General features: G+C 41.0%; 2 protein-coding genes across 2 annotated transcripts in view; both read left to right on the forward strand.

The window, feature by feature from the left end:
- LOC127375919 (uncharacterized) overlaps positions 1 to 23,846 on the forward strand; it is a 629,637-nt gene that overhangs the window by 125,449 nt on the left and 480,342 nt on the right. The gene's annotated exons all lie outside the window — the stretch shown is intronic.
- The window catches only part of LOC127375885 (protein crumbs homolog 1-like), a 33,879-nt gene continuing 12,406 nt past the window's right edge, over positions 2,374 to 23,846 (forward strand). Inside the window, exons 1-7 of the mRNA XM_051422265.1 lie at positions 2,374 to 2,640; positions 10,514 to 11,209; positions 12,554 to 12,749; positions 15,087 to 15,226; positions 16,899 to 17,084; positions 17,192 to 17,305; positions 21,511 to 22,464. Of these exons, the coding sequence (XP_051278225.1) occupies positions 2,571 to 2,640; positions 10,514 to 11,209; positions 12,554 to 12,749; positions 15,087 to 15,226; positions 16,899 to 17,084; positions 17,192 to 17,305; positions 21,511 to 22,464 (2,356 nt within the window). The 5' untranslated portion in view covers positions 2,374 to 2,570. The remainder of the gene's footprint in view (positions 2,641 to 10,513; positions 11,210 to 12,553; positions 12,750 to 15,086; positions 15,227 to 16,898; positions 17,085 to 17,191; positions 17,306 to 21,510; positions 22,465 to 23,846) is intronic.

Raw genomic sequence — 23,846 nt, forward strand, 5'->3', positions numbered from 1 at the left:
TTGCCTCACAGGTCGTAGCTGTCCACCAATAAATCTGAGATGTGGGTGGTAATTAAGAGGTCTGGAACCAGGCTACCACTCAGCTGTTTGAATTGGAGGCATGCACTCTATATGTAGTTTCATGTTAGATGATGAATAGTGGGAGTCACAAATCTAAAGTACCGTCTAAGAAACAAATTTAAAATTCAGCACTGTATAAAGAAAATAGGCAGAAAGATGTCAGCCTGCTGTCTCTTTCTCCATTGTGTGGCCGCTCTAATGAAAGCAGCAGCCAGTCGCTGAGGAATGTGGAGCTGTGACTCACTACTTTACACATTTGCATTTCGCTGGTTGAAGGCGCTGAAGTGAGGAGGCCTGTCTCTCCCTCACGTCCTTCCCCTCCCCCTCCCCCCTCTTCCAGTGTTTAATTAAACTTTTTTTTGTTGTTGTGAACGCAGCAGGTTGGAGCTTAGCCTGACGCTGGGCTCAGGGCCTGGGATTGCAAGTTGGGGTTGGGGGTGGGAGTGTGTGTGGGAGTGGGAGTGGGGGTGAGTAAGGCATTCATCTGCCACGGCCTCCGCCAACCAGATAGGTGCTGGATAAGCTCCCTCCACCTCTGCTCCCAAAGATGGGGGTGGAAGTTGAGGGGACTGGGGAGCAACAATCCAGTGCTCCAAAACCTACACTGATGATAATCCTGGACTGGACTTCAGGCTTGGCTCAAAACAAATGAGTTTGCGTTTTATATTATACGTGCAAATTTCATTCTTCACATACATAAATAAAACTTTTAAGTTAATATAAAAAATGATATAAAATATGTTTGATATTAGACTAATATTATGTCAGTGATGAGTTTTGCTACTTGTTTCATTAATGTACATTAATGTTATGTTAATACATTAAAAGACTAGTGTGTTAACCGGACTGGAGAGAGAGAGGGAGGAGTTCGTTACACGGAACCATCTGGGAAGTCGTCACTGGGAACAGTTTGGAAAAGGGCAGGCACTTAAAAAAAATACTAGGCAGGTGATTGGATAAACCGTCTGTCTATCACTGTCTATTAGGAATGTAAAGATATATTGTGAGATAGTTAAATTACAATACAAATATGTGAAGAGTCAAATCAGGGACATGAACATGAATTGTGATACTCTTTTTAAACAGCAGAGGGCGCTATCTTGTTCAACATCCTACGTCACTTGTGTCAGTAGCTGTATCAAGGCGCAAAGACATCCGTTTCACTTTTACACAGAAAAGAAAATATGGATTGTTTTGCACAGTTTAAACCTTACCTGAGAAAAATAAAAGGATTCTATAATTTGATAAAGTGTAAGAGAAATATATATCATGTAGAAATAAAGGATTCTTTAGTCATAATTTGACTTCAGTCTCATTTGGTTGAAAAAAATCATGAGAAAATCATATTGTGAATTGTATCAAAATTGTAGGTTGAATGTATCGTTTCATCCCTACCTACCACATTCAACCATGCCTGAACATCAACCAATTAGATCAACAAACCATATAACCTAGTCACACTTAATGAAGCAGTCGGAAGAAGAGCGAAAACATCATTTCCATCTAAAGTCTTCAGTGCTGTTCTTTTCTCTTCTTTCAATGAAGAAATACTCTGTAGATAAAATTATTTATTTTTAGTAGCATATCACAGATAGGCATCCCTGTTGTTCTTTGGTTTGGAATCCATAGTGTTTCCATACATCTAGTCAAGCCTTCAGTCGCGGTGACAGACATAGGATCTTGGAATGACTGGAATGATGCAGCTCCCCCTTGTGGCAATTCAAAAATAAATCATTCAAGATAAGGATATTTACTTTAATCCTGATAATTACGGATGTAAAGTGCACTCAACTCATGATTCTACATAATTAATGATACTGGATTCACGATACGATAAACAAGACAAGTATGGCTAAACCTTTTCTTAGACAAAAATCTCGGAAATACATATGCTCATATTCTTTATCAAATTATAAAAGCCTTTTTTCATTTCTGAGTTAGAGTGAAGTGATCTTTGCGCCTTAATACCACCACCACGATTGATATCACTAATCAGTTTTCATCTCACTGATTTGAATCCTCACATATTTGTTTCATGATTTAACATCTCCTTACAGTCCTTTTTCCCCCCGCAATCTGTAATAAATCGTATATTGGATATTGTCCCTTTTAATGTAAATGTATTAATAATGGAAGAGAACAGTGTCCAGTTCTATTCTGGTTTAGGGAGAGACACAGAGATACGATCAGTGAACCAGTGGTTGAATGAGTCCAATCCAGTACTCCACCTCATGTTTTCCTGCTCTCACTCTCTGCTGGAGTGATTACTCTGCTTTACTCCAGCCCAGCTTGGTCCCCAGAGAGACTCACACACACTCCAAAACACATGCTTACACATGATCAGATCAGACCCAGAGTCCCAGTGGTCAGGCATGGAGGTGCTGGAACTCACTCCCAGCAGCTAAAACTTGGAGCAGCTTGGATGGAGCGCTGCAGTGTGCTGGATGGAGAACCTGTGGACTGACAGCATCACTCTGCACTGACTGGAGACCTCAGCAGCCTGTTTTACCATGGAGTTTGGAAGAGTTTGGTCCAGATATCAGAGAACACTGCTGATCACCATGATGATGTTCAAACTGGGTAAGGCTTCAACATGTGCACTTTACCATAGAAACACATTCTATATATATACATGAGTATATTTGTATTTGAAAAGTCACAAATTCATCCAGAAGTGTAGCTGTAACCATGTGTCAAATGTGTGCAACCCTGTTTACAGTATGTGTGCACATGCATGTTGATTTGTGGGTGTAGTGCTTACTACTCTTCACAAAATGAAGTAACTAAAACTAAATTTGAAGTAAACTCAGCAAGTAGATATAAAGTTAGTAGTCATATATTTACTTACCCTTTTCAAGGCAATTGGTGTCCTAGATTTTTTAAAGTAAGATTGTCCGATTTGACAGTGACAGGAGCATACTGTAGAAGTAAATGATAGTTTGATAACCATTTATTTTACAGGTCCGTACTTCCATGAAGTTTCTTAGAAAAGGACCATGCAATTTGGTGGTAAATATAGGGGACATATTATATTATATTGACAATGTTCACCTGGTACACTTAATTGATATATTTCAATTAGTTGCTAACTCATTTAGGTCAAATGAATATGCAAAAACATAATATTTGTCAACAAGCAAGTTGCACACACGGTGAATAATACATGAGTAATAAATAAATGATAGCACACATTTTACCTTTAATTAAAAGCAATTTACTTTCCAGTAAATCTCCTAGGAAATTATGGAGTAAAGTACCACCAGTTTATTTCACATTTTAAGTTTTTATTAAATAATAGCATCAAATACATCTTTTAACAGTAGCTCAAGAATCATCATTTGTTGTGTATACACTATATTGTAATCCTGACCAGTAGCTTAGAAGCAAGTGATGTGATAAATGAAAGGTTCATTTATGTATTGATTGTAGTGTTTTTATGTGTAGGTTACTCAGATTTCTACACATGCCACATACTGAATTTGCTTAAAAATTCATAACAACTCATTTAAGAGGCTCTAAGTAGCACGTTTCCCCTCGTGTGTGATGAATCTGCAGCTGGTGTCTTGGGGTGTCTGTGTGTGTGTGTGTGTGTGTGTGTGTGTGTGGGGAGGGGGGTTGATTGTCTTGGTTGACCCCCAGCACCTTATGAAACCCTGTTGACCCATTTTTCCCGCGACCTTCATTTGTGTGAGGCGTCTGAAGCTCGTTTAAGCGGTGACGGAGCGGAGGCAGGGATTGGCTGCGGGTTGCATTGTTAAAGGATCCCCATGGTAACGAGCTGAGCGTCCGGCTGCACTGCTGCACAGCTTTTTTGTCTCAGCGTTGAATAGAGGGAGTGATGGGTATTAAGGAGCATGGTGAGAGACCTGGCACTTGAGAATTTAAAGAAAAAGACAGCGGCCGAAACTGGAAGCAGAGTACATGTGATGATGAAGACCAGGATGACAGGGATTGTAAGACAGAGAGTTTGTCTTGTGATACTGCTATATTCAAGAGTTAATTTGGCAGAAAAGTACACAAAAGAACGAGCTTAGCATTTACAAATCAATTTACTGTGAGGAAGCGACTAAAACATTGTGAGCAGGATAGGGATTTGAGTGGAAATGGGCCCAAAAATGTTATGAACTTAAGCCTGAACAGCAGCACTTTCAAGAAAGAAGGAAAACGCCAGCAGAGCCATCCTTTCTATTGGCCTCTTAAGGGCTGCCATCTCCAGATGACACACACAAATTAGACAAGTGCATTCTGGGCTTTCAGTGTAAAACAGTGTCTAAGCCGAGGAGGATTCTTTCCAAAAAGAGTTGGATACTGGTTACTCAGAAAGATGGAAAATATGTAGTAAAATGGTCCTCATGTGTGTAAAAGCACACAGTACTTAAGTGTTTTACTTTTTAAGGAAAAGGTTTGAAAATCACCAGGAGGAGCCAACTGATAACTCCTCAGAAATGACTCATCTTATTACCAGAAAGCACACACTGGAGTTCACTGTAATGACTACTCCCACCATCTGCCAGAGACCTTTTTAAAAAAACCTTCAGATGAAAGTGGCTTTACCTTGTCCAGACAAAACACACACTGTGCGTGTCCCCCAAACTAGACAAAAACCTTAGCATTAGAAATGACGCAGCCCTTGCAGCAGTTAACTCTCGCAATTAAAGGATGTGTGTCTGTGACTCAGTGTGTAACTGTGACTGATTCAGAGAGGATTTGTGCATTTTTTCTGTACAAAGCAACGCAGCCACCTGCCGTGGAGCCTTTGGAGCACAAAGCCGAACCCAGGCAGAGCTGCCAGTCTCTTGTGGTGATTCAATAAAATTCCTCTGTGCTCAACTTGTGTGTTAGCCAGGGGCTTCCCTTTCTCTGTGATTCATAGCATTGCTGTTTCCTTTGCCCCGCAGCGAGACTGTCTGTTGACTCTGTTTTCATGACTTGGGGTAAACACTTTCTCTCACTCTCCTCCAGCCTTTTGCACCTGCCAAGAAGAGTGTCTTCATCTCATTGTCTCAGACAGGCACAAAACTCTTAAAAATTATAAATGGTTTTATCAACATTTCTTACAGTGTAACATATTCTCACTGCCATCTACAAAACACACATTTGTTTACTATGTGCTTTGGGAAGTTGGGCTAAAGGTTTGCTCAGGCCTCTCTGTGTGATTCAGGCACAGAGCAGTTTTGAATCCGTATAATACTTTAGAATCAGAATTAGAATCAGTTTTATTGCACACTAAACATATGAGAAAAATAGAAATAAAGATGAAATACAGACAATAAAAAAGACAATACATACAAACATATCAAGACAATATGTACAATATGACTGTTATTTAAATGATGAGCTGTAGAATTTCTGCAGGAATATGCAAAATATTGTCCAATGTCCATGTGTCATTCTACACATGGTGCACATTTCCTCCTGGTCAACATTTCAGGCTCAAAAATCTTGTTTCCTTACTTCTAAAAGTTGTTTCTCTTGACTTTTTAAAAATTATATTAATATTTATAATATTTAATATATTGATTAACATCCAGTGAAAAGACCAAAACCAACAATATATTAGCCTGTCTTATAACTTTATACATGTCTGTGTGTGTCTGTGGCACAATGGTTTCTGCTAAAGATGTAAACGTTAAAAACAGTTCACAATTATACATTATTCACTGTAGTTTTATATTGTTCTTCAAACATCAGGTAATAGTTGGGGACTCTTTTCAGTGGCAGATTTATTCACTATTGGTGCTCTAGTGAGTATGTGGGGCAGCAGGACTGTGTTTATGGGGCTGAGTCAAAATGAACTACAGTGTGTGTGTGTGTGTGTGTGTGTGTGTGTGTGTGTGTGTGTGTGTGTGTGTGTTCATTGTAATGAAGGAACATGTCAGCCAGTGCAATAGTGTGGCTCACTGATGTGCTTTTATTCGTTTTTGGACAACAATGGAGCTCTAAAATATATCACCATACTAAGCCTTTAAAAAGTTGTGTTAAGTGTATAAGTTGTGTTAGCAACATGCATCCTCATCTACTGTACAAACCCAACATTATCTTGAGGCCATTACCTCAATTTCTTACATATCTAAGAAATCCTGTGGAGCGGTATTATGTTAAATGTTAAGGTCAGAAATCAGTGTTTCTTCTTGTCCCTACAGTGTGCTGTGTGAATGCTGTCTGTGCAGTTTGACTCCAGAAGGATGTTTTCACATTCATCAGCTGAAAGTGGAAAGTTTCTCTGTGCTCATTGAAAATCTCATTTTAAGGGGCGTGCATGATTTGTGACATCACAAATAGTTGGGAAGTCAGTCCTGGTCCAGTATCAACTTGTACAATGTGATGTAGAAACCTGAAGCCACCAGTGCACATCCACTGAGAATGGACTTTACAGTGAAGGAGGAGACATCTTGTGTCCAGCAGGAAAACTTTAGAAATGAACATTTGCATATTCAGAGATTCTGGAAGTTTTAATGAGGTAGAAGGAGGGGATTACTTTTTAAGGATTATAATGAAAAAACATATCAGACACACATTATTGTTGTATATATGTCTCAATACATGTCTGGAGGTGATCTTTAGAGATATGTCTCCCAAACACTCCCTAAGAGACTCAGGAGGTCTCTTGGAGAGCATCTGTGGTGTAACAGATAACCTGACATCCCTCTAGCTGCTGGCAGTCAGCAGCTCTGCTCAGTGTTACTGTTGGGCTGAGATGCTGGTACCAGTCAGTGCCAGGATCAACCCTGTCTGGCCATAACCATGATCTATGAAGTGCTCAGTAATGTGGGGGGATGGGCTGTGTGTAGGAGGAGTTGTTATCAGCTCCCTGGAATGTGTGAGGGGTTGATTGGGTTTGGATGGAGGGGTAAAGAGTGAGGAGACCCTCATTGTGTCTGTCAGCCCCCTTCTACAGGATCCATAAGATTATAGGTTAGTTCTGAGTTTGGCTCAGCAGGCCAGTCCTGAGAGATCTGGGCTCTCCTTCACAGGGTAGGCGAAAGAGAACAATGATGAGAAAAAGTAAACAATGATCTCAGTGCAAGTGAGAGCCAGAGGGAGTTAAGAGAGAGATGCAAAGACATGATGCAAGACAGAGGAAATGACACTTCTGACAAAGACAACACGGCTTAGGTCGAGATAAGGAAGAAGAAACATGCAAAACATACCACCTTTGCATTCAAACCTGGGTCAATAACACATCCTGTAGTATTTGGCTCACCTTGTGATATATGGCAGCTTCACTGTAAAACGTTAAGTAATAAGTTAACTCAAAAATTAAAAAGTTTTTTTAACTAACACTAATTCATTTTTTTAGGTTAAAAAAGATTCTTGATGTGTCGCCCGGTTAACTCAGTGGGTAGAGCTGGCGACCCACGTACCGAGGCTGGGTTCTTGCTGCAGACGCCCAGGGTTCGAATCCAACCTGCAGCCCTTTGCTGCGTGTCATCCCCTCTCTCTCTCTCTGGCCCCCCCTTCCTGTCTGTCTTCAGCTGTCCTATCAAATAAAAGCCCCCCCAAAAAAAGATTCTTGATTAAGCCACTTTTTACAACATTCCAGATTAAGAAAACTATTTTGTTTTCACATTACAAATAAAAATGACAAAATTAAGTCACTGTCACTTTAAATTGCTAAAGCTACCTAATTAAGAATGTTTTTTTTTACTTACAAACTTAAATAAACTTTACTGCATTAACAGACTTCTTATAAAAAAGGTTATTCCTATCTCTAAAAAATTTCATGCATCTTAGAAAGAAACTCATAAGGTAATGTTATTGTCAAATGCATGTTCACTCTTCCATAAAAATTCCTTTCTGTAAATTGGTTGAGAAGAAACAAAACAAGGAAAACACAACAAACCCCACCATCAACTAGCGTTTTGGATGTGTTAATTGCAGAGAAACGCAGACACACCAACACACAGGTATAAATGCTCACAATGGTGTAGTTCTCTTGCGTAGGCTTGGCGTAGAGCCTACATACAGCTATAAATCAGCCTTTAGACACTTAGGAGCTAGACTTGGTCTAAACGTCTAAACAGTTGGTCTTAAGTGCAAAGTTCTTTATCAAACAAATCCAACCAGAGTTCAGACAGTTTCGAAGGACAAAAAAGCAAAGCATTACCAATCTCGAATGACTCAGGTCTAATTGCACTTTACCGCTCCTTACTCTAACAGTGTCAGCACTAGCTTAGGTTATAAACACTATGCTGGGACTTGTTAGCTTTCAAATTAAATCAGAGGAAGCACAAACAACACTTAGGATTTATCAGGTATGGAAAGCATCACGACTGTGGAGGTGAAGTGAGGGACTTATGTGAGGAAGAAGGCTCGGTGTTAGATAAAGGAAGTGATAGCAGATGCATGTGAGAGGAACTCAGGAGTGTTGGATGCAGTGGGAAATGAGGAGTGTAGGGGTTGCAGTAAAGGAACAGATTGTTACTGGGATGTTGTTGATGACTTGCAAGTGGAGGAGTACATTGTCTGCCATTTTGGATTTTATCCAAAATACCCTACAGTTCCATGATTCCATTAATTTCTGAGAGTTGGTGCTTGTGGTGGAAATCAATCACCTTGTTAGGAGACACAAGGGAAGAAGTTGTCAGAATTGGCTTGGTCGACACATGGGGTTTCTCTACCTTAAGCTTTGTTTATGCTTGTTGCAGTGCCAAGTGCTTAATGTCCTAACACACCGCATGGACCGTCGGCTGTCAGATAATGTTGGGCTGTCAGTGGCGGTCTAGACTGGGTTTTTGTGGTGTGTTTCACAACGTTGGCCCTTGTTGGCCTTTGTCTGCAGCTTGAGAATCCTTTGCAGGCAATGACTGCCTGAAGTCTGGAACCCTTGGACATCACCAAACTCTGGGTTTCCTCCTTTGTGATGCTTTGCCAGGCCTTTACTGCAGCTGTCTTCAGTTGTTGCCTGTTTGTGGGTCTTTCTACTTGAAGTTTTGTCTTACGCATGTGAAATGCATGCTTGATTGGGGTGAGATCTGGTGATTGACTCGTCCATTGCAGAATATTCCATTTATTTGCCTTAAAAAACTCCTGGGTTGCTTTCGCAGCATGTTTTTGGTCATTATCCATTTGTACTGTGAAGCGCCATCCAATCAACTTTGCTGCATTTGGCTGAATCTGAGCAGAAAGAATATCCCTTTACACCTGCTTCTGTCTTCTGTCACGCGCAGGTGCAGAACATACGTGCTAGTTGGCTGTTCGCTTTAGTGGTTATGGTGTCTTCTAGTGTCACTTTTTGGCCAATACACAGGCAATGTCAGGCAGTTGGCTTTTGTTGCTGCTAGTTCTTCAGCGTTGAGTTGGTGTGTCAAGGCAGCGCATGGTCGTGCACCTCCTAGGTTTTGAGATTTACATTTCAAGGACAAGTTCAAAGTTTAAAGAAGTTTATTTGTTTAATGGCTGCTACCAAACATAGCCTACATCCCATTACTTCAAGGACATGCCTTACCTGAAACAATGCTCTCCCTTCATTCTCCTCTGTAGTGAAACAAACTGGAGATATCACTTTGTAACACAGAGAGAGCTTATTAAATTGGTTAATTGGTTCTGCAGTGCAGTTTTTTTAATCCTTTAATTGTTTCTCCAAGTTTTGGCAATAAAAGCTGAGTCAGTCTCTATTGAGTGAAGCGTCAATCAATCATTGCAGTTTTCAGGGATGTAATGTCAGATACTGTTCTACACATTACAGTCCCAAACTGTGTACAAACATTAGTGAGTGAAACTTTCATTGACAACACTGACAGCTGCCAGCTTGGCCATGTAATAAGTTTACTTTTAACACCATCTGCTCTGACGTTAAGTCTAAAGGAAAGAGGGGCTTGTTACTCTTCATCACCAGATTGGTTTCTAAGCACCGCTAAAGGTCAGAGTTATAGGCAGCCCACCTTATAAGCCAGAGCGTAATACAGCTTGCAGGGGAAGGACAGTGTACTGTGTTAGCCAACAGGCATTCACATCTAATGGAACCTTTGTCCTTGGGGACATAATGGTTCAACAGAATGTAGAAAGGCTATCTCACTGTATTTTTGGTAATTAGCCCTCACACTACTTTGGTCCATTATATATACTGTCAATGATTAATACATTTTTTGGGCAATGGGAGACAACAAAACAAGCTGTAAACACTGACATATTATCACCTAATAACATTTATATTACTAAGATGTTAGCAAACAATTTATTTGTTGTTTCTGTTTTGTTTCTGGTCTGGCAAATGTTGGGATGGGGTTGGGATTTACTCTCCCCTTAGTTCTGTTTTGGTCAGCACCAACAACTGATTTAAAAAATATCTCAATCTTTGGCTGCTTCATACAGTTAGTTGCTAACTGTATCTGTCTGCTGTTTCACTGAAGACAAGGGTGTAAAAAAATATGAGTATTGTGATATGTAGTTTTGTAGTATTGTATTAATTCTCAAAAACACTGTATCAATTTCTCTGTGTCTTCCATTCAAGGCCTACTGTGCACAGCAGCGGCAGACAAGTGTTTATCATCTCCCTGCAACAATGGTGCCACATGTCTTGACCATCTGGGTGACTATGTGTGCCTGTGCCCCAAAGGACCGGTCTGGTACATGGGCAAAAACTGCGATGAGCTGTATGATGCCTGTGTCATGGCACCTTGCACCAACTGCACGAGCAAGCCTGGGACTGACGAGTTCACCTGCCACTGCCCGGACGGCTTCACAGGGCTCAACTGCACCCAGGATGTAGATGAATGCCAGAGCAACCCCTGCAAAGGCATCCTGTCCCATTGTGTCAATGGAGTCAATGGCTATTCCTGTCACTGCCCCCTTGGACTGGGAGGAGAGGACTGCCAGGATAATGTGACCATTTGTTCAGAGGGTACATGCCAGAATGATGGCACCTGTGTGGACATCCCTGACATTGGGTACCGGTGCCAGTGTGCTGCTGGGTACGAGGGGAGCAACTGTGAAGAGAACATAGATGAATGCCAATCTGAGCCTTGCCAGAACGGAGCCATCTGTAAAGATGGGGTTAACGCCTACCAGTGTTTCTGCGTGCCTGGATTTCAAGGCTATCACTGTGACTTGGACATCAACGAGTGTGCCTCCCGACCCTGTCAAAACAATGGCACATGCATGGATGAGGTGGATCACTACAGATGTGACTGCGCTCCAGGCTTCAAAGGTAAGACATTGTCAGGATTTTTAATATGAGAAGTTTATTTCATTTGATCAGAGATTCTTGGCAAATGAGTTGGCATTTGATATGAATACATTGGACCATTTTTAGTTTCAAGTATTCACTGATTCTTAGTGAATTCACAAACAACTCAAAACAGCAATCCAATTATGAGACACTAGCACTCATCACTTAAACACAAAGCTGGATTATCAAGAGGATAAGCGGGGGAACTGTCCTAGGGCCTCAGACCCTGAGGGGCTCCAAAGGCCACAGTTCAATATGTGGAAAGTTAGGATGTGGATAATTTGTTAATTTGATGGGATATGATAGTGTTGTAGAATAGGAGTTCTGGTTGGCCAAAACAGGTCGTAGTGTACCCCCTTTATGTGGGTTATGTGAAGGTCAGGATGGTGGATAAGTGCATCTGATTTGAGAGATGAGTGTTTTCGTTCTGTCACAGACCTGAATTGATGCAGGCTTTTTTATAAGCTGTTACCACAGTACTTGTTGCATTTAAGCTGCATAACTATAACCGCACCTTAGCCATACTTTATTTTCCATAACCATGATCTTTCCCTAATCTTAAGTCTCAGTGTAGTTCAGTTGCTCCCAACCTTTTTGACTTTCAACCCCAGCAAACAGAACTATCTTGAGTAGATAGTTTTTTATTGGACATTTAAAGAGAGCAAAATATGTAAAATTGTCCAATAATGCACAAGATGCCAGAAAAAGCCCTTCAGTCCTTGAACATAATTAATGGTTTCGCAGAATCCTTCAGAATCAATGTTTTTGTCTGGGGATAGATTTGGCCATGTGCTCTGTGTAACTCCAGAACTTGACAGTCCTCACGTTTCTGATGTTTACTTCAGTATCACAGCAATCTAGTGATAGTTGTCTGTACGTCCACTACAAACAGGACCTGCTAATAGCTAATTCAGACAAACTTTCAATGGTGTCAGTTTTCCAAAATGTAAACGTATAGGGCTAAAAAAACTATCCGAGGGGGGTCCCCCAAAGTGTCAGACTTTACATGCTTAATCTAGGCCTGCACAAAACCTGTTTTGATGTTCTTTTTGGTTCGTTTGGAGTAAAATACCATGTTGTTATCCAATATTTTGTCACAGCATGACCTTGACGTGACTTTACCTTTTATTGCCATTAATGATATGAAAAGAGGTTGCATGGCTCTGTTTAAGTAGCATTAGTCTGTGTTGCTGTTTTCCATTTGCAGCTGAGCTCCTGGCAGCTCAGTGTTATTGTGTTATATCTGTAGGTGTACTAAGATAATTAGGTGTGTTGCCAATCTCAGGCCTTGGCCCACTGCCATCCCCTCTCTGTCCCCTGCAGGGATTAACTGTGAGGTGGAGATCGATGAGTGCGAGGTGCTACCCTGCCAGAATAGCGCCACCTGCCGAGACCGCGTCGCCGGGTACACGTGTGAGTGCATGGCCGGCTTCCAGGGCCAAGACTGCGAGGTCAACATTGATGAATGTGCCAGCATGCCCTGTCTAAATAAGGGCAAGTGCATAGATGGGATCAACAGGTAGGTTTACACACATGCACACACTGTCTACACATATCCACACACGCAGTTTAAGTGTAGTTAGAAAGGTTTGTTTTTTTTAAATGCAATATAACCTGGATAAACAGTTACACACACTGATACATACAGTGTATTGTCTAAATGAGGTCTGATAAACAGAATATTCATATTTGAGTGACGTAACAAAATATCGATTTTTGCAGTGTGGTTGACACATTAAGCACCATTTTGCTGGGGTTTTTCCGGTTGAACAATGTTCTTTCATTCAAATGGTGTGAAACAGTGTGCAAATGGCTTTGAGGTATGTTTTCTCGCTTGTATTGGTGTGTCAGAGGTGTTACCGGATCAGCAGCGATGTGTATAAAACCTGCTGTGTTACAAAGGCAATGCGGGGTGCCCTGGGAGCTCACCTGGTAGAGCTGGCAAGATACTGAACCCCACATTGCTCCCGATGCTGTGCATCGGTGTGTGAATGTGTATGAACGTTAGTTTCTGTTCGATGGACTTTGCCATCACTGAGTGAATGTGTGTGAAAGGGTGAATGTGGCACGTAGTGTAAAAGCGCATTGAGTGGTCGGAAGACTAGAAAGGCGCTATACAAGTACAGGTCCATTTACCATTTACCATTTACCATGTAAGGTGGCCATGGGGACGACTCCGACCTGCGGCCCTTTGCTGCGCGTCATACTCATCATAAATCCACAGACTGAAATGAAATTGTGAGAAATATCCAGGTGTTCATATTCATATAAAACTGAACTTGTCAATGTTCATGTTGTTTTTTTAAAAAAAAAAATTCTATCACAGTTTTCTATCACTCCAAATTCCAAATTCAAACAGGAGAGTTCAGACCTTACTTCCGTTTGAGGATTTAGTAGGTTTGGTAGTGTAAAAAGTGTGTTGGTAGACCAATTAAGGATGCCCAATTGTGATGTATGTACGTATTTGTGATATCTTTTTTAAATACTCCTCCAGTTAAAAGTCAGGGTTTACTTTATAAATGAACAAAATTTGCATATTCAGAGATTCTGGATTTTTTAAAATAAAAACATATCCTACACACATTATTGTTCCAAGCAGACTATTTGTCTATGTCTTAATACATGTCTGGAGGGGATCTTTAATACCACGAGTATCACAATATCTTTAAGTGTTAGTGAAATGAACACTAACATGTTGTCTAATATGAATAATGTGAACTTCAAATACCCAATAATAATAAAGGTTACACATTGAGTTAGACTGGTGGTCATAAGAGATTATTTTCTTATCATATGTATAACCAATATACATAATTAGTGCAAATGTCTATATGAATGTCTGTATTTGTCTTTGCTTACATCAGGTTCAGCCCGGCAAGGCCGATGTGTCATGCAGCAGTGTGTTGGATCAGCTTGAGGCTGCATGGCAGACATTAAAGTTGACCAGGGATAACAATTAATCCACTTATCAGTTGTTGCAATGAGTCATTAGATGTCTGGAGGTGGTGAGAATACCCGGTGGTAACACTGATTGGAACAGCAGGGAGTGAGGAAGATGAAGGATGTTATCATACACATAATGCTCAGGGACATGACAGCTGATTTGTTTAAAATCCCTTTAAATATGTTTTGTTTTTAAATCTGAACATCTTTGAATACAATTTATAAAATGATTTAATAAAATGAATCATGCAAATTATTTTTAATAATTTTTTTTGGCTCACTGATTTGATATTTTTTTTGGAGGTAGCATAAAAAGGAACTCTGTCTAAATTTGTACAAAAGTACCCTTGAATATTCAGTCTATGTATCTTTTGAAAGAAGAAATTGCACATTGCTCCTCTTACAAGTGACAGACAAGGTGAATTCATAAGAAATAGTCAACCATAGTCATAGTGGTCAAATACTGCTATTTGGTCAGTGGCCCTCCACTTTAAAATTTGACGCTAGGTGTCTTTCTAGCATCATTTTTGGACACGCCATCAAATAACGTATTTAGGTCAGTTATGGTTTGTTTTATTCATGTTCTTAAGTTACATCAGATAACTTACGATCTTTTGTCGTTTCTGAGCCTAATCAAACTGTAAGCATTTCACAGTGTTAAGCTTTATATTGTATCCTGTTTGTCTTTATTTTCCACTAGACAACATAACCATTGATTTATTCAATTAATAAATAAATAAATAAATAAATAATTATTTCCTAATAATCTTTTGCACAAACCACTGCTTTTTCAAAGATGAATCACACAAAAAAATCTAGATATAATTATTCACCTTATCTCATTGACAATTGCATTATAAGCAGTAAGTAAGAGAAAGAGTATAAGCTTATTTATGTCTGTGCTCTTTTCTAGCTATGAGTGTGACTGTGAGGGGACGGGCTTTGTAGGTGACCACTGTGAAGAGGACATTCCTGAATGTGCTTCTGACCCCTGCCAGCATGGAGCCACTTGTTTGGAGGGCATCAACCAGTACAAGTGCATCTGCTGGCCAGGTACCATTACTCTACACAAACTCTCTAACACTGCAGCAGTCACACATTAACCCACTGCTCAGTATAGGTTATGACAATTTGTTATATTGCTATTACAATTGCTTTAATATTGTCACTAAACTGAAGTCATGAAAGAAAATGCATGTTATAATGTTGAAAATTAAAAAAATAAAAGCAAGAACACATAAAAAGCGTCCTCAGGCTGGAGGTTTCCCACACATAAATCAAACCAAACAAAGGATGATCTGACCCTTGAGTTCAGAGGACAAGAGCAGGCTGAAGAGCAGGGCTGTGCAGAGCTGCATAAACACAGAAGTGTGGCACTATTTCAATCTTTCAGGGCTGTGATGAATTATGATGAGTGATGCATGAGCACATTGCGACAGAGAAAGATGCAGACATCAGCAGTCTTCATGTGATTTTTGCTGTCATAACTGTGTTTGTGAGTGTGTGTTGTTGTTGTGTGCATATCCTAAGAGTACCTTATGGAGATTTCACTGTTAGATTTAAAATACTTAAACTATTTATCCATCTAGATTCTTTTGGTGTGTGTTGATGAGTTTTGGAGATTGTGATGCTCAAAATGAAAAAACATAACAGCAAGGTCTCTTTCTAGCCATCATGACCCGATTACTCAATCATAATCCACAGGATAGGTTCCAGATTTCGTATGTGAAGTATGTCTTAATACAATGCTTACATATCCATGTATTGTATACTATTTGCCACTGTAATTATTCCTCCGCCTGTTCATACTGGCTATAATGCTATCAGTGACAGTGTTTCCTCTATGTTGATTTTGGAGCGGCGGCCCACCACTGTTAAATTTCTGCCGCCACGGTATCAGAAATGGGGCAGACGCACAATGTTCGGACAGGCCTGCCCCCACTGCTAAAAAAAAATCCTAGAGGAAACACTGAGTTACAATATGGACTTAAAGGTCCAGTGTGTAACATTTAGGAGGATCTATTGGGCACTTTGTAAAGAGAGAGTTGCAATCTGTGACTACAATGCTAGATGCCACTAAATCATACACAGTGGACCTTTAACTAACTACTACCTTAAACATTATCATTTATGTTTGAACTGCATCGAAATCTACTTTCAAAATCCTATTATGAAGGCTATTATAGACTATGGATGGATGCATAAATGTAGCTAGTTTTGTCACAAGACTCTTTTTAGCAAACGTTGCTAAAGGTGTCTTAAAACTAAAACTAGTATGGACATTTTCAAGTTGGAGCAAAAATGCTTTTAACTTTAGCAAATATTGCTTCATCAGTCTGAGTTAGTCAAATGAAGTTGGCCTCATCCAAGTTACAGTCTGTTTGCTATTAAATTTCCTCTTTGTGCAGCATTGGGATATGTCCTGGTGGTCGGATGCAAATATGTTGACAGAACCGGCTTATTTGGACAAAATTTGACAGCTGAGGTGGTTATGCTTATGTTCCACACAAATGGAGCAGTATAGACAACATGCACTGTATGTGTGGAATGTGTTGGTGTATATGTGTCGAAGTTAGGACATTTCACAGCCAGTATGGACAAAATATATCATTACAGTGACCAAAAACCCTTTTAACTTACGTATGCGCATGTGAGTATTGTATTAAAACAGAAACATCCAACACTATCCATCCAAACATGTATTCATGTTTATCTGTGTGTACAGGTTATGAGGGAGTGAACTGTGAGGTGGATATAGATGAGTGTGAGCAGCATCCCTGTGAGAATGGCGGTGAGTGTTTCCAGCGCTCTCATATCCTGAACTATGGGACGGTGCCTGAACTCAGCAAAGCCAATTTCACCTATTCGGAGGCAGCTGGCTTCATCTGCAACTGTCTGCCAGGATTCATTGGTAAACCACAACAATACCCCTTCAGTTTCTTGGTATTTTGCCTCACAAACTCACCATGAAGTGATGAGGACGTAGATATGGATCTTACGAATGTGTTCCCTTTGCAGGAGACAACTGCTCAGTCAATGTGGACGAGTGTGAGTCTGCTCCATGTCAGCATGGAGGAAGCTGTCACGATCTGGTCAACTCTTATCAGTGCATGTGTCCAGATGGATTCACAGGTAGGAGCAACCTCTCATCTGCTCTATCTCTTAACAAAACAAAATTGAGCTCCTCCAGAGGCCCCCCGCAGGGTTGTATCCCATCCTTATCGCTGTTCATCCTCACTGGCTCCAAGTCAGTACAAGCACTTTCTGAAATTCACATGACAGCATGTGCTTGTGGTCAGTGAGCCTGGCTTGCACAGCTGTGATGCTGACTTACTGAGGCGGAACATTACTACAATTAACACGGTGGTTGAGTTCAGCCAAACACAACTTGCACTTTCCTAGAATGTTAAAGGAGAGTTTATTTTTGATACAAACTCTCAAAGAACTGAACATTATTAGACACCTATACAGTAGGAAAATAAGAAATAACCACCTATTCAAATAGGTCCACAGAAAAATTGCCAAAACTGGCTTTAGTGCCTCTGTGCATATAAACACTACTATTAGATCACATCCTATATAAAAAGTTGACCAGAAATCTTCAAGGACTTCTGAATGATTTTAATTAGAATTTCTTTTTAAATATGCATCTGTTATTATTGTCAAATTCCAAATTTGTCATGTGTTGCAATACTAAATACTGGATACTGAATACTCATAGTAAGACTTGAAAGCCATCTTTCATTGTTATGTTTTGCATTGCCTCAGTGAAAAAAGAACTTCCCTGTGGGGGACAAGAAAGATCTGAAGCGAACTGGACTGAATGTCCCCAGTTGAAGCCAGTGTTTAGACAGATAACCTTTTATGCCAGGTCTCAGAATCTCCACTTCGGCCAAACAATAAAGGGTTAATCTTCCTCCTGCTGACCACTCCTTGTGGCTGGCCAACGTATTAATTCCTCATTAACAGAGATTTGTCACTGCATCACTCAAAACAAGAGGAACTGCACAGAAAGCTGACCTTGAAACACACAATCTGGACTTAGAACTGAGGAATTCAGCCAAAAGCTCATCAACAAAATAAGAGGCTAATTTGCTAACAGAGTTTAGCCACGCAATGTGGAGGCCACAGCAGAGCAGAGGGTAGGAGGGGATGAGAGGGGATATGGAGGAGCATAGCAGAAGACAACAAAGCCAATAAAAGGTGCCATATGTCAGACGTCCACCTTGGGCATTAAATGGGGGTCTCCTAAGAAATTTGTCAGGGGGGAGGATGAGATTATGGCAAAGCTGCTTAGGAGCCTAATTAAAGCCTGATGAAAAAAAAAACATGAGCGGAAATGAGCAAAACAAGATGCTTTTCCAAAATAATCGGCTCTTTATTCTTCTGCTATGTTACACTGTAAACACATGCTCTTGTGCAACAAGAAGAGATAGAAGGATAGAGAAAAACTATGTGGCTAAAAAATATTATCCTATTAACTTAAGGTGACTACATGTCAACTATAGAGGCCACTATAACTGACTGTTAGGCCAGTAGAGGTGAACCTCTCTTGTGCCCTCCTCATTTCACATTTAACTCCATGATTATGGAGTTTAGATTTTTAGGTTTGATTGGGTTTTTTAAAGGCTTTTGGATTCAAAATATCTGGGTTAGGTTTAGGAGTAGGGTTTACTCATCACATCATCAACAACAGGTGCATGCTTTAGTTACAGAACACGTGACAAAATTATTCACATACCATATGTCCAGATATCCTGGCTCTCTTTTTCATTCCAAAGTATTAGCCCCATAATTGCTGATGCAGTTAGTGGTTTATCTCAGAATTATATGTGTAAATGTTCTTTTGAAGGCTTAGGTGAATAATGTGAGGGAATACTGTAAGTATTATTATGGAAGAAGATTGATGTCTGAGATGTAAGTACAGGCAGAATTAAAGAATAGATTTAGTGAATTGTTTGACTGAACAAATTCTCAATTTAAATGAATAAACTTTTATTTTTTGCTGAAAAAATGTCTACGCAGATCCTGCAGCGTCCCGTTCACCATTTTTTCCACCATGGGGAGAAGTCATGACTGGCCCTAATCTGACCCTGATTGGTTTACCTGATATTCTTACCATAACACTAACCCGTCTCACTCCTCATGCCTAAACTAAAGCAACCCAAATCAACGAGGCAACCACTACTAACCAATCAGAGTCAGAATAGGGCGGGTCATGTGCCCAGTGCTGCCACTGAGCGGCAAAGAAGAATGGATTTTTGGTAGTGTAACGTTAGCCAGAGCTAGCTAAATGTCAGCAATGGAACTCACTGCCAAACTAAATAATAAAAGGAAGTTCTATGGAATTAATTATCTGTATCTACTACTATCTATATTTGTTCCTGTTTAATCTGAGCCAGGCAACACATATAGCATTCATACAGGGTTACAGTACAATATACAGCTAAAAAAAAAAAAAAAAAAAAAAAAAAGTTGGTATTAGATCATCCCTAATTCAAACGTAACATTTCAATGAATTGTCATTCATGAGATTCTGAGACTTTAATGTCACTATCTCTGAAATTCAAAAAAATGTGATTGTTATTATATAAAATAGGTAGAATAAACTGTCCCTAAGGGGAAATTTGTCTTGGGTACACTACTACAATGAGTTGCTTTATTCACAATTATTCTGATACTTAATCTAATACCTAAACTGAAATTACTTTAGTAATCTGAATTACCTTTGCAATTTAGAATTTAATTCTAAAAAGAAACAAACAAAAAGTAGTTGCTAAAATCATAGTTCTGAGGCTGTCAGAAGACTGACTTTCATCTTAGACTTTCCAACTTTCATCTCACAGATTATTTGCAATAAAATTCATTATAATCCTTGACTGTGTAAACCATTGTTTGTTGTAAACCACATGTAATTTCAAGATTAATTTCAGAGCTGAGTAATACCAGAGCATACTGTAACAATACATATAAATAATAATAAATCTAAAGTAATATAATCAGACACAGTTCTGGTGGATGAAACTGACTAGCTGATATGCAAACTTAAATAAAAGATCAATATGGGCTCCATGTTTCAGTCCAGCTGTTCTCAGGCCTGGCCCACCTGAAGCCTTGAACCTGTAGCACCTCCTGCAGTCTCATTCTAGCAGCTCCCACCGCTTGTGGGCATCCACAGGCCAGCACATGGAGCAGGGAGGGGACTGCAGCACTGCATTCATCTCGTCAAACACTGACAGGAGCCAGCTGGAGGCTGGAGGCTTACCACTCTGCTAGGGCTGGGCTGCAGACGGGAGAGGAGCAAGGGGTGTGAGGGAGGGATTCTGGGAGGGATGGAGGAGGGAGAAAGAGAGGGAGGAAAAGAAAAGGTGGGCAGGGCTGCCTAGTAATCACTCCTGCCTGGTACACAGTGGAGGAGTGGAAGCACTTCTGCTTTGTAAGCTAAAGAGAGAGAGAGAGAGAGAGAGAGAGAGAGAGAGAGAGAGAGAGAGAGAGAGAGAGAGAGAGAGAGAGAGAGAGAGAGAGAGAGAGAGAGAGAGAGAGAGAGGGAGGGAGAGAGGGACCTGGTTGTGTCACTTCTGTCATCCGACAGTGTGAGGAGTGTGTTGGCTGTTGACTCAGTGGATCATGGGGGGAAGCACGTTGATGCTGCTGCTGCTGCTGTGCTGCTGCTGTGGGCCCTTGTGGCTGACAGGTACAGTATGGCACAGCACTTTAATGCTACATTAACAAAGACGAAAAGTTACATGCTTGTGTGTGAGGGTGGAGTCTTGGCACAGAGAGAACGAACAGCTTTAGGGTTCCTTGGGTGTAGAGTATTTTAAAGGACTATGTTAATGCAAGTTGACTGCTTCTGCCAGGGCTTAATGTTGAATGCGGTTTGATGAAGTGGCTTTGACTGCTGAAACCAGGCAGACTCACTGTAATTCTGGCACAGGGTGTGTGTGTGGCACAAGCTGACAAGCATATAGTGCAATATTTCAATGTCTATCTGATGTAATTGGTATGACAGACACTTGTTTAATTGTGTGCAAATCTAATTCAGCTCTTATTGTGCATTCAGTGGCTATTTCCTCCAGTAATTTCCTTATCTGCAAATGACACTGACAGAAATAATTACGCCTTGCCTCAACCAAACCTGCCTGTTCATCTCTATGCATGCATGCTTGTAGCTTTGTATCTAATTAAGTCATTTGTTTTGCCAGGAGCTCAATGCAGTCTCCTTGTAAATTATTAGTTTTAAATATAACTTCCATTGTGATCCATGTGAAGGAGGCTGCTAAGAAGGAATTGAATCAGTGGGTTGTAGTACTAAACGTGAGTGTCTCTCTATACAGGTGTACACTGTGAGGTGGACATTAACGAGTGCGACAGCAATCCCTGCCAGAATGGTGCCATGTGCAAAGACGCTGCCAACTCTTATTGGTGTGACTGCCCCGTGTCGGAGCCCGGCCAGGAGCCCTGGGGTGGGCGAGACTGTGACGTCCTTCTGGTGGGCTGCCAACAGCACCAGTGTCAACACGGAGCAGGTTGCGTCCCCATGCTGACCGACGATGGAGAGCACAGCTATACCTGCCTGTGTCCGTCTGGCTGGACTGGAGAACTCTGCAACACCTCCACCACCTTCTCCTTCAACTCCGAGGGCTACGTCCACATGCAGCTGCCTGTTTCTGAAAACAGGACGAAGCGAGAGACTAAAGACCACAATCATGGGCTCCACATGCAGCTCAGATTTAAGAGCACTTTGCCCGACATGGTGCTGTACTACCGGGGCACCTTGGAGCGCTTTGTCTCTCTGGAGCTTGTCGGAGGCTCCCTCCAGGCCAGGGTGAAGTCAGGGAAGGTCCTGCAGGTCATTTACCCTGGCCTAGTCAATGACGGAGAATGGCACCAGGTCACTGTAACTATGGATGAGAGGCTGGTCCTGGTTGTAAAAGGCCCTGGCTGTGAGGAAGAATGCCAGGTCAAGAATGAGGCTTACAACCATCTGATCTTCGTCCAGCCCAGCTCCTTTCATCAGCTTTATGTCGGAGGGGCACCGCAGGAATATTTAGCCCATACGTCCAGTGGAAGGGGGTTCATTGGCTGCATGGAAGACCTTCAAGTGGACAATAAATTGCTTCTGCCTCAGGACCTAATCAGAGAGGAGAACCAGGGCTTGGAAATGGGATGCAGCAAAAGAAACTGGTGTCAGGAAGACCCATGCATGCAACGTGGGCAATGTGTAGACATGTGGGTTCGTGCCAGCTGTATGTGTCATCGGCCCTACTATGGAGAAAGTTGTGAGAAAGGTGAGAGTACTTATAGTTTGCAGGAATACCCTCTACTTTTACAGCAAAAACACTAGCCACTGGATAGATTACTATGTGGTTACTGACCAGGGCTTCTCAACGTGGGGGTCTGCAAAACTATGTGTAGGAGAAACTGTTGTAATGCTTTTTTAGGTCGGATTCTTAACTTGCACATTTTGCATCCCACCTAAAGCGATAGTCCTGTTTGTTGGTGAGGGTAACACACAAACAATGCATGAATGAAATCTGAACTCCCTCCTAATTAGCACTCAGCAAACACATGGTCCAGACAAAGCTGGATGAATCAAAGTCTGAGTTTCTTTACCTTCTCCACTTTGTAGTAGGGTTAGCTCTTACTGCTGTTTGGGGCTGATATCATGCAAAAGTACAAGTAAAAATAAAAACGTATCTTTATTGGGTTGACAGTACACAACATACATGAAAAGTATGACATGTCACCCAGTTTTACTGCTTCCTGGTAAATTGTTCCTGTTGTCCCATTCCCAGGGCGTTAGATAGCAACATTTTGTCACAACCTTTTGACGTCTCACACAGATGCACAAGATACCCTTCAGCACAGGGGTCACTTCAGTCTTATGAGAAAGCAAAATATTCTGAAAATATTTTCATTACTAACATTTTACTTACAAAAACAGCAGTTTTATACATTTTAATATAATCTTTGTTGTTTGCAGCTAAACAACAAAGACCTGAAACCCTCTCTCTTCTTATCAGTCATTTGCATGCAGTTTGCTTTAGCCTCTATATGAGAAGTACTTGGCTTTCATCGAACTCCAATCTGTCAGGTGATGTAGGGTCAAGAGTGACAAAGTCCATGTAAGGAAGTATTTGGAATGGATGGATGGGTCAAATAAACACAGGACTTTCACTCAGGAGACTGGCGTTCATGTCCTGTGTGAAACCAAAAGTCAATGTTCACATTTTTAGTTAAATGATGTAACATTTGTGACTCATGTCGCCGCAGCAATGACAACGTGTGTCAGGGTAAGGTGGCCAGGACTCAGGCGCAGACAGGAGTGAGGTTTCAAAATAAAGAGATTTATTAGAAAGGCAAAAACAAAAGGTTAGGCGGCTGGGGTTCTGAGGTGACCGAGAGTGGGAATGGGTTCCGGGCACCAGAGCTCTGGGTGTTGAAGTGCTGGCAGGTGGAAATGGATCTGGATCAGGGTGTGATGGTCTGAGACGTGACGGGAAAAAAAAGACAACAAGTTAGTAAACGCTATTTCAAAGTTGAGAAAGTTCAGGTTTGCTGGCGTGTTCTCGTACTACGTGGTTCAACGATCCGGCAGGGACTGGAAGGTCGGCCTGGTTTATATAGGGTGGTTTGATAATAGATGAGGACCTGGTGTGCTGATTGGTAT

Source organism: Dicentrarchus labrax, unplaced genomic scaffold (assembly GCF_905237075.1).
Source record: "Dicentrarchus labrax unplaced genomic scaffold, dlabrax2021, whole genome shotgun sequence".
Lineage (NCBI taxonomy): Eukaryota > Metazoa > Chordata > Actinopteri > Moronidae > Dicentrarchus > Dicentrarchus labrax.